This window comes from Falco peregrinus, chromosome 9 (genome assembly GCF_023634155.1).
Source record: "Falco peregrinus isolate bFalPer1 chromosome 9, bFalPer1.pri, whole genome shotgun sequence".
NCBI lineage: Eukaryota > Metazoa > Chordata > Aves > Falconiformes > Falconidae > Falco > Falco peregrinus.
Window position 1 is genome coordinate 38,673,520 of NC_073729.1, and position 17,079 is coordinate 38,690,598.

The 17,079-nt window shown below is 38.9% G+C and overlaps 1 protein-coding gene across 8 annotated transcripts in view; it reads right to left on the bottom strand.

The window, feature by feature from the left end:
• Nucleotides 1–17,079, bottom strand: part of PHF20 (PHD finger protein 20) — a 71,920-nt gene that overhangs the window by 47,061 nt on the left and 7,780 nt on the right. For 7 of the 8 annotated variants that reach the window (XR_008748766.1, XM_055814048.1, XM_055814051.1 and 4 more), the window contains exons 5-11: nucleotides 16,102–16,230; nucleotides 11,332–11,446; nucleotides 4,915–5,086; nucleotides 4,621–4,705; nucleotides 3,770–3,849; nucleotides 939–1,326; nucleotides 440–547 (exon numbers count right to left, since the gene is read on the bottom strand). Coding sequence is in view for 7 of the 8 variants with exons in the window: in XM_055814048.1 (XP_055670023.1) it covers nucleotides 440–547; nucleotides 939–1,326; nucleotides 3,770–3,849; nucleotides 4,621–4,705; nucleotides 4,915–5,086; nucleotides 11,332–11,414 (916 nt within the window). In the remaining variant the exon portion in view is untranslated. The remainder of the gene's footprint in view (nucleotides 1–439; nucleotides 548–938; nucleotides 1,327–3,769; nucleotides 3,850–4,620; nucleotides 4,706–4,914; nucleotides 5,087–11,331; nucleotides 11,447–16,101; nucleotides 16,231–17,079) is intronic. The other variant, XM_055814047.1, reaches the window with a different exon arrangement.

Genomic DNA, 17,079 nt, shown 5'->3' on the forward strand with positions numbered 1-17,079 from the left:
AGCTATTAAACAGCAGTGACATGAGTATTTGTTTAATATTAAGGTTTCTTTGCTAAGCAATGTGGTAGATCCTCAATCTAGTAACTGAAGAGTTTCTATAAATAGAAAAAGGCTTTTATAGCCTTCTATGCATTGGAGGAAATAAAATAATCACTGCCTCCTCTGCATCTATGAATTTCTGCATCAAGACTCACAGCTTGTGGCTCCCTCCATTCAAACCAAGCTTCTAAGATTTATTTGGGAATTTCAGCATGGTGATGCTAGGTATGAATGGCCAATTTAAAAAAAAACAAACACCCAGAACAACAGGTGCTGCATTTCAGTCATTTCATTTATCACAGTTCAAGGTTAATACCAGACTCCCCACACCTGTGCTCCCCCCCACCCCTTCTGCTTTAAGAACTTATACTGCAAGAGTTGAATAACAAAAAATACTCACACAAGTTTTTTTCAATCCTGGGACGCTTTGATGGAACTTCACCTCCTTTAGGTATTTTCCGACGTCTTAACTCCAAAGTTATGGGCTGTAGTGTCTGAGGACTTGGCTCTACATATTTAGATAGTGAACAAGTTGTCTGGATATTAAGCTGAAAAACTCTTTAAAAATTCCCAAGCCTCACAAATTGAAATCCTGGACTTGCATAAACAGAGTTTCACCTGGCTTTCCAAAGTCTACATACTAGCATTTAATCCTACTACAAACATGTTTTATAATATATGAAGATTACCTGTCTAAATCTAACCCCTCACCAAACCACTGAAGCTCCAAACCCAGTAACTCTCAGCTGTCCTAACAGAGCCTGAACAAAGATGAGTTCAGAACATTTTCAAAGTTTCTACAGGCTTAGGCTGTGAAACAGCAAGATACTTTTAATTCCTTTAGGTAAGTTTAAATGGGTTCTGACATAGCGCCTAACCATTTGAGTTTAGCTACATACCTGTTGGAGGTGTTATCGGTGGTCTTCCACGTTTTCGTTTAGTTTCTTTTGTGTTTTCCTGTGAACTCTTTACACTGTCATTCTCAGGCTTCTTCTCAATTTGTGTATCTACTGAATATTCCATATCATTCTCTGATATATTCTCTTTATCTTCTTTTCCATTCTTAGATATATTCTTTTCTGAGACCTTTCCTTTTTCCGAGATGACTATCAATTTTCCTTCTTTATCAGGTTGCTTCACTTTTTTCTCAGTCTTCAATGTCTTTTCATCCTTGTCTTTCTTTGCATTACCTGTTGCTTTCCTCTGTTCTTTAAATTTCTCCCGCTTTTCAGGAGATGACGGAATTTCATTACCTCTTTCCTTAGGCTTCGCATTACCCACAATATTCTAGAATAAAGAGAATGACATATAAAAATTAACTTACTGCAGTCTCAAAGTCCTCTCCCACCTTTGTATTTAGCAGACTTGCATCCCTGTCCAATTTTTCAAATAACAGTGTATACTCTATTGCAACTCATAGATCAAAACTTAAGAGACACTTAAACTGTTCAAGGATCCATGCAGCCTCAACAGGACAGTGCAACAGATTCACTCATTTCACAACTCAATGGCCTGAGTTTTGCTGTTTCTTTGTTCTCACGTGCAAATTAGGCCCGTACTAGCTTGTGCAGTACTACTTAAAGCCTACCTGGGACAGTCAAGAAGGAGTTGGAGTCATGAGCACAGAAAAGGACAAACAGCTCAGTCACTTGGATGCAGAAACCATTCTCCTTTCATAAAAGTGTCTCACTCAAAAAACCCCAAGTATTTAGCTTGTAATTAACACTGCCACTGAAGTGTGACACTTCAGAACACTCCACGCTAAGTGAAGAATCACATAAAACAGCTGCAATCACCAGCTTCATCAGGAGCCACATGATGTTTAAATTTTAAATGGTAGTGAACACATATGAGCCATGTTAATCAAATTATTCTCAAGAAACTGAACCATATAGTACATCTGAATTACCTCTTGATGTTACTGAACTCTTAAAAAACTGTGTGTCCTTGCATAAGCACATTCACACTGTGCATTTTACCATCACTGTTCAATATAGCATGTTACACCCTCAAGATAGGGACAGAGTAATACTGTCATTAATGATGACCAGCACGTGGTTTTGTGGGTTGGGTTTTTTTTTTTCTTTCTTTTTTTAAAGAACCCCTAAGTTATGAAAGACATGTGCCATGCACATCATCATGGCTACGGTCTCTCCTACTGATGAACAGGAACACCACACTTTCCCTCCACCACCAGCATGCTGTGTCTGAATCTACACCTTAAGTAACTTACATTCACAAGTGAATCCTGAGCTCTCCAGTTGTCTATTTATTTAAAATTCACTTCCGATTGCATAAACAGAGCTCATGAGGAAATATGCCCTTTATGCTTTTTTATGAAAAAGGACAGAACAAGATGTTCTAGCATAACTTCTCTTGGGTTAAGAGAAATCTTCCCAGGTAGTGGTTATAATGGAGGAGAAAACTTAAAACTCCTTTCAAAACCTACCCAAAGCTCTGCAGAAACATGAAAGTCCCTAAAGGAGAAGAAAATACTTTGCCTTTCTTAAGCAGAGTATTTTTAAAGATTGTTCAACTTCACGTATTTAAATATGGTAGAAATACTGCTCATGGCAATGAAGATTCTTCAGGTAGTTCCCTTGTGAGTATTAGTCAAATACTCAAATTAGTCAAACCCTCAAGCAGGGACAATTATTACCATTTGAAAGCTATTAAGAGTACTTTGTGGCAAATCTGAAATAGTTTTCCCTTCCAGACTGGCAGATACACAAATCTGGAGATCTCCAAGGAATGGCATGTCTCTTCACAACAGTAACAGATTTAAATTGTACCCATTAATAATACACATTCCAATAACGAATAAAGATGCATGTTGGGGGGAAGGAATTCTATTTCTTTACTAAAACTTAAAAGTTCCAGAAAACTAAAAGCAGAAGGCACAACTAAAAACACAGACTACAGCTGCCACACAGAAATGTGTGGCAAGATCTCAAACTTAAAACCATTCCTGTAATGAAAATTACTCAGAAGCAGGTACTTCAGAAGTTTTAACGAAGTTACACAGGACTAGAACTTGTCAGCCCTTCCTACAAAACGCCCCCACATGAAAACTGAAGTACAAAGCAATACTACTTCCTTCTCACCATGAGCAGGACAGTTTTTTTGTTTGGTTGGTTTTTTTTTTTTTATAAATGGCTGAAGGTTGAAGCCACAGCACTGACCAGGTGAAGGGCTGGTAGAACAGCCAAACCATCGAAGCAGAACATTGATTAGTCAAAAAGCTTATCTTCTCAAAGTTGTGAGGTAAAAGATTACTAGATAACTTCCTCAGGAGTCTCAAGACAATCAAGCTGTTACTTTGGGGAAGAAGAGTTTCTGTCCACTCCATAGTTCCCATCCCTTTATTTTTTAAGGTTCATGTATTTAAACTAATCTCAAACAGGTGAAATAACTAAAGTGTGTTTCAATAACTTACCACTAGCTTTAGTATGTACATTCTGAATCTTCCAGTGATTTTTACAATGTTTTATTTACATGCTTATGACTTCTTTAGCTCAACAGGTGCATTCATAACAACATGAACCTGGGCACTTAGCTAATCATACCATGAAGATTTGTATAACCTTTTCTTTTTAACGGATTTTATTTCCGAGGTATTGTATGTTAGCAATAGCAATATTTCATTCATTTCCTATTTTATAATTAATCAAATCTAGCCATCTTAATTGTCAATTTTAGAATACACTAGTAGCATGAACACAATACTTACCTGATCTTTGGAAAAAGCTTTGACATGAATGTTTTTGACAGTCTGAACTACACCATCATAAAATTTCACAGTGTATGTACCTAAAATTTGAAAATAAAGCATAAGGGCTTAAAGATCTGACGTTACTTAACAGAGCATTTGCTAACAGCTCCAATACTCTAGCTGCATATTTAGCTCTAGATAAAAGCTGCCTTATTTGCATTGTCAAAAACTTCAACAGCAGAGGTCTTATCACAGGACAGGTAAGGGAGAAACAGTGAAGTTACCAAAAATAATTAAGGTAAGCATAAAGGTGCATGTCTAAGCTTAGAACTGCTCCTTAGATATACTTTCCTCACAAAACCCCAAAATATTTTTAGTGGAGTACTCCAGTAGATAATTACGCAGACTTCTCCTTGACCTTATAACATATAGTCAATCTAAACAAAGCACAGCACAAGAACAAGTCCTTCATAGTTCCTCACCGACATTCAAAAAGGAGCAGCGCTGCTGTGCCTTTTGTTTCTTTTTTCTTTCTCTCTCCTATTTGTCAAGGGTTTTTGCAGCTCTGACGCTAGTTCTACTGCTGTTACATGCATCCCTCAAAAATAAACTTAAGAAGAAACAACTTTTTCCAAATATATTGTTAAAGCAATTACTGACTGGATATCCCAGCAGAAAGCTCTTCTATCTCATGAAAAGGATCAGAAGTTTGGTTAAAAAAGTTGATGGCAGATTAAAACATGTAATTGAAAATAAAAGTATTCACAGTTCTGTCTGCTGCACTCTCTCTCCAGCTAAACAAAAAAGTTAGAAAACAATATAGAAACGCATTACTAACAAGAATGACAAAACCAGAAGTGACTCCTTACCATCTTTGTTAACAGAAGTAACTTTGGCTGGATAGAAGCGACAATCAGACCAGCATGCCAATACCTGATCATTTATATGAAATCCCTACAAGACAGTAGTTAAGTGTTTTCATCTGAGAATTACTGAAACATACAACTTCATTAAAACATCAAAATTATTAGTTTTCCCATTATTTAAAATCATAAAACTTGTACAGCAGGCAACACAGCAACAGTGAAGCCTTTTAATGGTCATAATTCATACAACTGCACATTAAAACTTACACACTCAGATGTCCCCTATTTTTTACTTACTGCACAACCTTCCTCTTCCTGTAATCCTTCTTTTCTTAACTGTATTTTCTCTAAGGGACGCAAATAAGGACTGTCCCAACAAAACCATTCATCATATCTATGGTTCCAGCGTTTGAAATGGATAAGTACTTTTCCTTCTTCATAATCAATTTCTTCAATGTGAGCTGGATACCTGGTCAAAAGGTAGATTAAAATACTTCATTTAAGAATAGGTAAGCTGCCTCAGACACTTAACTACAATATAAAACATTATACAAATGGAGCCTCCTGCATGATCAAAAGCAAAACATCTGAAGACCTGCTTGATCAGGTGTGATGGGCAGCCGAGTAACTAAGTCTAACAACCTCTGGTTTCTACAATCTTAACACTTGATGTATCACTTGTATAAGCAATAAAGATACTACTGTAATGAATAAGCTCAGCACAGGATGAATCCCAAAACTGAACAGCAAAGGCAAACATTGGCTGTGGGAAGAAGAAACCACAAAGGAGTTGTTGTAGTCTGAGGTGGGAAAAAAAAGTAACTACAGATCAAGAAGTCAGAAAAGCCTTCCTTACACCTAGAAATTTTACACAGTAACAAAGCTGACCGCTTTAGCTCCCTCTTACCAGCAGTAGCTGGAGGTCAACACACTCATTTCTCTCAGATATCCATCAACATGCATCATGAATCATCTTCCCAGTGTAACTGCAGAAGTCTAGCACACACACTAAACCTAATTTAAGTTTTAGATTCTCAAAATTTAAATTTAATCTGCAAAGTCCCATAACTTTTAAATAAAAATCTCCCAGTATATTAGAAGTAAAGAATTCTGACGAGTCTCAAATTCAGTTGTTTCTAATCACAAGGACCTTAAAACCTATGTATTTCTTTAATTGCATTGGTAATTTGTAACTTCAGTAAATATTTCAGAAAAATAATATATTTCACTATCCCAACTGAAGATAACATTTCAAGCATTGACGTTTTGACGTTTTCCCCTCAGCAATAGTAGTGCCAAGAGAAAGATCTTCACTTCTCAGCGTTTTTGGTTATTTTTGAAAGAAAGGCAAGGCCCCACTGAATTCCTGAACAAAGGGCCAAAGAAAAAAAGCCCAAATCCACAAGTATGCTTTACCTGTTAAATCACACTTAAAAAGATAGAACAAGCGGTAAAAAAAAAAAAAAAAAAAAAAAAGCATCTTGAAAGGATCAAGCCTGATGCTAAAAATAAAACCCAGACCTGTCAGAATTAAGACTGAAATGCAACACAGACTTCCATTCTACAGTCCTATGTAGATGAAAAGCTACCTACAACTGATACTATTCAGCAGATCTAAGACATGTCCAGTTATGACTTGTTCAAGAAGAGCTACACACAGGCCATACTATAGACTTACACTGCAACCACAGACCAAGGCCCTGTTTAACACAATGCCACATGCCTCAAACTATGCCACCAGTTCGTCCCAATATATTATTGGCATACAGTAAAGGCTGTGGAGGAGAGGAAAACAAATGGGAGATACTTATGGCAGGGACACCTCTAACTGGTTACCAGCTTCCTAGGAAGGAAGTAACTGTGTGCCAGTCAATGTTATTTCATATTTATATAACTCCAAGCACTGCCCTACACAGGTTCATGAGAAGGTAATATTCATAGCCTTTCCACATATAACAACACAGTTCTACTACACATCGTTTATTCTTAGTGATAAGCTGTTGCTGAGATATCCAAGTACAGGTAATGCCAAAAATCAGTATCCAGTTCCCTACAAAGTGCAACAAAAACAGGAGCAGGGATTCCCAGGTCCTCCAAACAAGAGACTAGACAAAAGGACACTTTTGCCATCAGGGTTGCAATGGGCCTAGGGCTTGTTCAGATTCTCAAAGATCAAGAGGGAAGCACATAAAAATGACAGAGTACTGACTCAACATTTAGCTACAAATCCAGTCCATGCAGATAACCACCTCTGGAAAACAAACTCAACCCACTAACTTTCTGCCGCTGGGGAAAGACAAGCCTAAGTGACAACAGCCAGCTAACTCCATGATGCAAGACTGTTCCCTGCTTCGTATCCAGTAAAACAAGAACCTCCTCCACCAAAACCATCATCCCAGAACCATGCACCAGTGTCATCTGCACCTATCTCACCTCACCTTCTAAAGACTCCCTGATGAGGAAGAGATGTTGATTTATCAAGAAAAACATAACTGACAAGACCAAATTTTAGTCTGATTGAGAACCAGTGTGGGTGAAATGGAGCTCCCAGCCAGCTCCAGGATAAAATGTCTGAACAAATCATCTCTTTCCGAAGCAACCAACAAGTAAACATATGTTCAGCGCTCTTGACTGGAACAGTAAACCTATTTGAAGCTGAACTAGATCTATACACAAACTTTTGACAGCCCCCTCCCTGACAGCCCCTACCCTTCCTTTCAGATGCAAAACAGCTCTAGCAACTTCAAAACAAAAAATAAAGGTTCACAGGTTCTCAACAGCTCTGAGCAACACACATCAACAGTGCAAGCTTCCTTCCTTCAGCATTTGTACCCTAGCCTTCAAAGCATTGAGCAAGCACGCCACATCAGGAGACACAAGTCCTCACAGATCAATACAGAAGACAAGTAATACAGCATATTCACACACATGCACCAAAAGGCCTGTGAATATGCCAAGGGATAGAGGTAACAAGAGAAATTCAGACTTGTTTATCAAGAAAACATACTACAGAAGTATACATAAAGTGAAAGGCCAATAGCTAAAGCCTGACTAAGGCCTGAAAGAGAGTACAACTACCATGTGTCCAGGGATGGTCAAACACATCCTCCCCCAAATCACAAAGGAAGCATTTAGCTGACTCCATGGGTTTTCAAAACAGTTAAGTGATGCTGTATAAGAAATCCTCACACGGTACTGATTTGAATAGTTATCTAACACACTGTGAAAAAACTGAAATCACACTGGAACACACTGAAATCAGACACAACTTCTTGCAATACACTGGGAAAGTTTTCCAGCTCAATTCAAAAGGAATTAAGAGCCTGTACCTTTCAAGGCTTTTTGCACTGGCTAAACAGTAAGGGAACACCTTCATAACGCCCAAAACTCCTAGCATTAGTTTTGGTAAGAACCCAAGCAACAATCAAAAGCTCAAACAGCGTAACTCTCCACAGATGGGTTAGCAATAACTTGCAACTTTAGACTACTGCTGTCAGACCACAGCAAATATGAAAATGGGTTTGTTGTAGACACAAGTGTAAAACCATCCTCTTCTGGGAAGAGGTAAATATCTGAAAATTCAGAATCAGAGTGCTGACTGAAGGAATTCCTATCTCAGTCTTGGACTACTTTGTTTCCCTTCTCCTTTCCTATACACCACCACAGTGTAAACCCCCTCTCTTGGAGCTAGGCAGGGACAAGCTTAACACAGTCAGAGCAACGCCGAGAAGAAAGGAAGCATCTAGGAGAACCAGCACTATGAAGAACAACAGCTATGGAGTTTCATCTTTTTCAGTACTGAGACAAATTTTTGACAGTATGTGCAATTAAGCTCATGGGACCGACAACCTAAACCTTAACAGAGTAGCACAATAACAATACCAATGTTGTTTTCAATACTTAGGAGCCTCAGCCAGAATAAAAAAAAAATAAAAATCTTAAAATCCATTTTACTCACACAACAAATAGGGGAACTTGAAGAGGTGTCATTACAGTAAGGTAACACAAGAGGTGTCATCATTTGCCTACTGCAAGCATCCAGTGCAGTCATCCTTTCTTGAAAAGGGCTAGGCAGCACTGAAAAGTTTAAATGATTCAATGTAAAAAGTTTTAAGAATGCAATTCAGCTGGGATGGTGTGTGCGTGTACACTGTCACAGCTAGCCTCTCTGGGATCTCTCCATTTAGGACTGCGCTACTGGAGCAGTCTCACTACTCCATCCTCTGAACTCTGTGTACCACGAAACCTTTCAGCACGCATGGAGGAACTGCCTGATGGCCAGAGCTCTCCCCGTTTAGTGCCCTCAGGTCAGACACTGTCACAAATCTTTCGTGACAGCTTTGATGCATCAACCAAGCGCTAAAAACTAAGCCAAGCACCAAAAGCACTCACTGTACTCCCCAGAGTTTGAGTCCATGAGGTAACACACAACTGCACCAGGAACTGAATTGCACTTCCAATTACCATTCCAGATTCAATAAAGTAATCTTTGATAAGAACTCTGAAGATGCAAAATGCACTTTGGCAAGGAGCGGACTGTGTTGGCAACTCTGCTGGCTTACACAAGCCATCTTCCTCTTCAATAGGGTTGACATCACATCCACACACCTGAAAGCCCTGAACTAGCATTTCAGGGCACAAGCCACTGCCATGAAAGGCAGGTAAATGGGGCTCTGAGATGAAATACATTCCCAAACACTACTGTCATTTGAGAAGCAATACTGGCCCATGAATTGACTGGTATGTTTGGTAGTGAGTACAGAAGAACTCACTGCCAGCCCTCTGATCAAACAAGAGACTTCTGCTTATGTTTAAGCGCCAGCATCACAACAAAAGCAACAAAAAGGCCTCTGCAGGTCCAATACTGGGAAAACCAAGTATCAGCAAATGGGAAGTTTTGTATCCACACAAAAAGACTGCATCATAACCACACCAGATGGTCCTGTTCACAGTGGCAGGCGAAAGTAGCCGAGGAAAAAAGCCTGCTGTCCTCTACAAATCCACACCTGGGGAGGTGTGTCAGCCTGTCGCTACTGATATTGCGAAGAGAAAATATGCCCCTAGAGCTATTAAAAGTTTTGGTTCACAAACCCTGAAAACAAAAACACACACACATCACCAGTCAAGGAGACATGGACTTTCTGACCCTGGTTTCAAAGGCTTAGCAAGCAAAAGAAAACTTTTCAGAATTGGAGAGCTGGTTACTAAGTTGCAAGACCAAAGATTCACAGAAACACCGTGCATTAAAGAGGTCATTTAAGATCAAGTGTATTTAGAAAACAAACAGCATGGCTTGAGTTTGGACATGCAGCATATTCAAAATTTAAATTTAAGCCAAGGGGTGTGTGAAAGTACAGCAGGTGTCAAATTACACACACACCCAAGTTTTCCCATGTAAGAGCTGTACGCATACTTCGAGACACTGTTGACCAAGCATGTCAGAATGGTAACAGTCACAGATGTCAGTTATTAGCCTTACTCTGACACAGTCTGTAATAAACTGCATCTTTAATAACCCTACATTACAGGCAGGCTAAGAAGTCTCATTTTTGTAGATGTGGCTTTTTTCACTGCATGAACAAAGCTCAAGAATACAAAAGATGCATGCAGATTCAGATCAAAGCCCTACCTACACAAATCTCGATTACACATGAAAGCCAACATTACAACAAAGTATGATTTAATGTTGATACTTCACGTTCTTTCCACAAAGAGCTATGTTTCACTCTTTTTCATAGTTCTAATCCCCTGGTACCTGGAAATTAGAGAAATACTCTGCATGCAACCAAGATGCTTTAGAACAAGTCTGCTCCATCTAAGGCAGTGCTCCATCCTTCTGGGATGTCCAGATGGTTTTCAACACTGACTTCTGCACACTTAAGGCGCTGGCAGGTTCCAGATCCTAATGTACAATGTCTAACCCACATATATTCTAAAACAAAAATCAACTGTAGCTGATTTCAGGAGAGAAGGTATCTTAAGAAGCTAACAAAAACATATTAACTCCTGTATTTAAGAAGTCTTTGCCTCTAACAATCTTTACTGTATGCCTCATTCACTGAGCATTGTTAAATGCTAATTTTTGAGCTAACTTCCTAAAATGAACTCTCAGAAGTCTCAAAGCTAGCCCAAGTAACTTTTAGGCCCTTTTCCCCCTTCCTACTGCAGTGGTTAATTAAGAAAAGCGTTCTTCCTCACAACTGAAGTCTGCAAGACTTCTCTGCGCCAAAGCAGACTTCTCGGTGCGGAATGTGTTTCCTCACCCAGTTAAAGCTGACCTCTGGCAAATGAGCACAGGCCATAACAATTTCAGTCTGACTTTAAAACCTATGGATTCACAACAGCAATGCAAAAGGAAGCAGTGAGGAACTACCCTGGGTATTCGGTACTGCAAAGGATTTCTCTCTTCATGATGTCTGTTCTGCAATCTGTATATAGCACAGAACATGGTGTGAATTCAGAGCCTGAAGTCCCGCTAGATTTATGAGTAGCCCTATTTCCCAGGCACAGATAGCACCAGTACACTTCTTTTTAAGGACCAGCACAACATATCAGCATCTATTGCCCATTTCAACCACTGGTCTATAAACTCTTATAAATTAACTACTTTCCTACAAACCAATGACCAGGACTCTAAATACTGTACCAATACAAAATGTTTAAGATATTAAAGACTTAAGAGTTAATACAATATGAATGGTTTTAAAAAAATACCAGTTTTTTAATCTGTCACGGGCTTCCAACTGGGCTCCCACCTCAAAGTTGATCCCTCTTCTATTCGGAGGATGTTTTGTCATTTTGTAATATCAACACTGCTGATTTTATTCCCCTGAAAAATGCAATTAAATATCAATCACTAATCAAGACATACACAAAATAAGCTTATGCACCATAATCCCCAAAAGCTAGATGTTGGACCTCTGTATTTTTGGTTTGCAGAAAGTAATGGGGGCAATTATCTCTTAAACAAGGGTTCCCAAGTGACAGTGTGCAGAATCATTTAAAAAATGTGTTCGAAATTGTAGCTACTGGACCACAAAACACTGAAGCTCAACCTCTGTCCATTGGTCCAAGTTCCAGGACAATTAACAACTCTGCAACCCAATGTTTATTAACAACTGAGAAGTTTCATAATATTCTCTCCCTCCCTCCCGCTTTAAATGGAAACAAGGAATCCAGTAGAAATGAAGTGGGCAAACCCAAACACAGTAACAAATCTTTCAACAGCTACCATGTTAGTTAAACACTCAAGAATACTACGTCACCTCATCACTACAAATGCAACAGAGTTCAAAGATGTTAGATATACGTAGATTTTTTAATCAATTGGAGAAGACTGTATATACCGCTTGCATATTTGCATTGCTTTCCTCCCATGTCTCCACCATTTTAAGCAGAAAATAAGAATACTCTTCATTAAGATATGTTTTTAACATATAATATAAAGGTTTAAGAATTTTTTTCAAAGTAGTAGTTTCCCTCGAGGTACGTTTAGCAGAAAGCCTGATCAGGAGCCATTTTCCCCAAATTTTTGTCAGCTGTTCTGCAAAATTTTAAGACACTAATTATAACCCATTCCTGCAGTCTTCAAGCTCACAAAATCCAAAAATACAAGTAAGTTTTATTCAATACTGTCCTCCTTACAGTAAGGCTATATCTTGAAGATTCAATTAAAGATGTATAAAATGGATGCAAGATAAATTAAAAAACCTTCTCATCATACACTACAATAAGGAGACATGAAAAGGCAACAGAAATAAGCAACAGCATTTTGGTTCACACAATGCATAACCAACAGTGGTATCAACCGAGCTACATATAAAAGGATTATCATTATTTTATGAAGAACTACTCTAAGTTCAAGTGTGGTTCAGAAATCAAAGATCTTTAGGAAAGTCATAAAGTTTTTATCGCAAGGAAAAGCTACTCCATTGACACACTTTTTAAACCAGACCATCTGTCAAGGGCTGGCCACGGAGGCTCCCTCACCACCTCTACTATCATAACCACCTTGCAAAGAAACTTATCTACCAGATGATCTGCTGTCTTCCTCTAAAGCACTGCTTTTGGACTTATCTTCACTACTATTAAAGCAGCCTCCAACAGTATGGGGAAAAAAACCCAAATGCTATTGCCTGTAAGTTCAATTCACAACACAGTGATTCACACCAAAAGAAAAAAAATATTTTAGCCACCTAGGAACTGAGAAACATCACAAGTTACTTTTCTAGAGTATCTGGTAGCAAACCATGAGTGTACCCAGCATGGATCTGGATCAGTCCAGGAATTACTGCCTTCTAATATGGCTAGAGGTTGGAGCAGGAGGAATTTACCTACCACATCCTTAACTTTTAATTGGGAAAGAAGGGGAAGGAAATTAAGGAAAAGTAAGGATGGTTGGCGTTTTACATTCTGATAGATAAGAATAAAAAAACGAAAACCTGGAAATCCAAGCATCAAGTGCAAACTACATTTTCTTTTTTAAGTATTTATCCACCCACACCTCAAACATCTACTGCTGCCTCTGCAGATTTACATCATTAACACATCACTTTCTCATACTAGCAATAGAATTTCATGCCTCCAAATATAGAGCAGACACACATTCTGCTAAACACTTGCAGGATATATTACAGCTGCAAGATGACACTTGTCCTAGTAAACTTATTTTTCCTTTTTGCTAACTAGGGACACACAAAGACAATGTACTCCTAGAGGTACTGGAAGTGCATTACTGAAACTCTCTGCAGTGGTCCCCTTTGGTAACAGCTGCAATCTTGAAGAACAGGAATCATTCCAGCTAACCTACATGAGGCTGAAGAGGAACATACACACCTCCCGACTTCAGTAACAGGATCTCATGCAATACAGTTTCTATAAACAATTTGGTGAGGAAGGCCTTCCTATAGTTTCATTCAAATGTTAAAAAACTATGAATATCACAACTAAAGGGAAATGTGAAAAAACAGCAAAAGCCATTCAGCCATATTTACAGAGGCTGCAAATTCTGTGAAAAAAACCCTGAACTCTGTCTACTTTACAGCTAGTCAGCTGAAAACCAGCATTTGTCAGAGCACACACATACTGCACTTCACTAACTTGGCCAAGCTTGTTACAAAGCAGCTGATTAGAAAGTTGGAAGAAAGAAGAAATTGTATGGGCAAAAATCTTGTATCACTGCCCCCTCCCGCAAAGTCCTCCTTCCTCTCCCCTCCCAAGTTATGAAACTTGAGCTGCTTTGGGTTCTCCCTCACATTCTGCAACTGGATTTAACTTGATCCAGCAGTCCCTACACTCAGCATGCCCCCTCGCAAAGCATGCTGTCTTCATTTGCAGCTAGTTTCAGGAACAACTTCCTCAGGCAGATACATACCTGGTAGAGTATTACACAAGATAAGTTACAGAAAGAAAGACGATCTCAACAATTCTACCCTGAAATACACAGCCTTTGAGCAAGTCTGAAACCATATGATACAGTCTTCACTGGGAGCCATCACATAGCTGTCCACAAACAAGGCCAACAGGCAACACGAAAGTCCATCACATTTCACCAGCATGACCTTGACCACACGGAGAACTTGGTTTCTCAGAAAGAAAGCACCCACCACAGGGGACTGCCTCTGCTTTGATATTTTATGTTTCAGCTCCGTGTTCTCCTGCAAGGACTACTTAAAAACCTTGAACTACATCAAAACAGATGTTTAACAAACAACCCCAGACTAATCAGACACAGTCATAGCTACAACTTGGAAATAAGAACACTTCACTTTAACATCTCTTCTAAAGTTTTCCTCAGTAGAAAACTAATTTACAGTAACTTGGTAACTAAACCAACACACAAGCAGGCTATTCGCTTCAGTAACTGGGAATCCATTTTTCTCAAGTGCCTAAGACCACGATTAAAACAAGGGGTAGTTACTACACTTACCCCCAAAGCTATACAGCTTTTCTCCAAAACTTCTTATTCCATTATGAGAATTAACTTGTTTCAGGAACAAATAATCCAGGATTTAGACAAGTCACTACTTCCAACAGAAAATATTTCTAAATCTACATCACTGGAAGTACACATCTGTTGTTTAAAAGGGAGAGCCTTCTCTTCCCCATAGAAGTCACCATGAAGTAATCTAGCTTTTAAAGACTATTCAAGCTATTCAGACACTCACCAGTCATGCACCAATCAGGAAGACACATTTATATTAGGGCAATGCAGAGGAGAACATGCTTACATTAAAACTGATTCCTTCAGCGCTCGTGATTGTTGTATTTTAAACCAACCTTTCTACACTGCTAACAGTGTGGGTCCTGTATACCAACAACTGTAACCATTCTTACTCTTCAGTTTTCGGCTCTGTCAGTGCTAAGCCCCAAACCTGGCACATCACTAAGTTCCAACAGAAAAGGGTTCCTCTGGAAACTGGAGAAATCTTTCACATTGTCATATAGAGCAAAACCAAGCAGTTAATGGCAAACTTTCTCTTTCACTAATAAATAACAGCCTCTATTGTTTTCTCTCTGGAAACTGTAGAATTACTGCAGCCTTTTTCAAAGCCTTACTTACCTTTGCAAACACTATTTTCAAAAATCACTGGTAAGTATAATTAAAGTTTCCTACATACTAGCACGCCAAAGCCCCTGCGTTTACATCAGTCCCACTTCCAAACTGTGTACAGTCTCAATTCAGTACTTCATAAGCAGCTCAGAAGAAAGGCAACTAACTTCCACAATTCACTCTTACCTCCTTCATTCTTTAGTGTATCTGTGCCAAACCCAGGGATTTCCCTCCCTTCCACCCCACCAGCAGAGCACAATAGAGGGGAAAAAAAGAAAAAAAGAGGCACCCCATGAAAAACCATAGATCCCTGACTTGATAAAGAAACATGGTAAAATTTAACCATTTGCATAAATACAAGTTTTCAATGCAAAATAGTATTAAGTTTTATTCTGGACGGTAAGCTTTCTGTTCAATTCCTATGAGGCATTCTATATCACTGGTGATTCTGCAGGATGACATGGTAGGACAGTTAGTGGGTTAATAAAAAGTACTGGCAAAACCAGGGAGTAAAAGCAACTAGCAAGAGGTTGTCCTGTGTTCACCAGAGATGCAGCACAGGTATAATCAAACTGGTATACTGAAGGCAGCTCCAAGATTTGAACTGCAGTTCCTATTCAAGCAACAAGACAGAAGTTTGATTTGTTCCCTTCACGTATAGCAATATAAGCAGTTTTTCTATGCCAAAACAGGTTTACAGTCAATTCCAGAAAGGCTGATTCTGCCATTCACTCCAGCACCAGACAGTGTTCCAAAACTGCTAGCAAATCTGTGTACCCATTTTGAAACTGTCATGAACTAAGTTCAATCACATTTTGCACGTAAGGTTTTCATGGCTCTGCAATATTTAGGTTTGACCTTTTACTTATACCATCTGGTATCATGTGTGCAAGCCTTGTGTCTTCATCATGGTAAAACAATGAAAGCCTCACCCAGTTCACCCCCTACAATATGCACGCCCCCATCAGGAATGGTCAATCCAGAGAAGTCCATGGTCCCCACCACAATCGGAAGACCTTGCAAGTGGATGACCACAGCCATGCTGTGCTGAAAACACACACCTGCAGATAAGAAAAGGTAATGGCTATATCAGACTGCAAAACAGTATTTACAGACACCATTTATATTATACAATCTTAATGGCATCTTATGAAGACTAAGTACAAGTCTCACAAACATATAAACACCACTTAGAAAAACTGTTTGGGCCCTGACTTAGGAAGCTGATTACAAGAGACTTTAATTGCCTGCAGATAAAAAAACAACTGCCTACCAGGTTTTGCCTACAGCAGCATTGCTAACATGAAGCATGCCTTACCGTATTCTACCCTACATATAAAAACAGAAATAGAATTCCACACAGGTTAAAAGTATTAACCCAGAAACAGCTTTTGTAGTAGCTATTCATCTAATGAATTCTATGCTCCTGTCTCATGTTTTGTTTATGCATACCACTTCAGAGCAAGAGGAGCATGTTTTAGGACACAGCCTTAAGTTCCAGAATATGTCCTTGGCACTGGTATTTCAAAACACAATGCCTCAGATCTTCAGTCAAGTTGTGGGGTTTTTTTAATGTAACAGGAGTAGAAACAGGAAAAATTTGAACTGGATGTGAAGACCATCAGACAATGCAAAAAATTCCAAGAAATACTGCATCACCTCCCTTTTTCTATCTGAAAGACACATTCCAAACAAGACACTGGACTACACACAGTTCTTACTTGCACCACGTAGGATCCTCAACCAGATCCTAACCAGCACTCACTTCTTGCTTTAAAAGTTTCAAAAGTTTCCAGATTCAATCAACAACTACACAGGCAAACTCTTTGTCTGAGCAAGACAACACAAATTGGATCCTGAACCAGTATTTACAATTTCTATAACAGTAATACTGTACACCTAATTCCTCA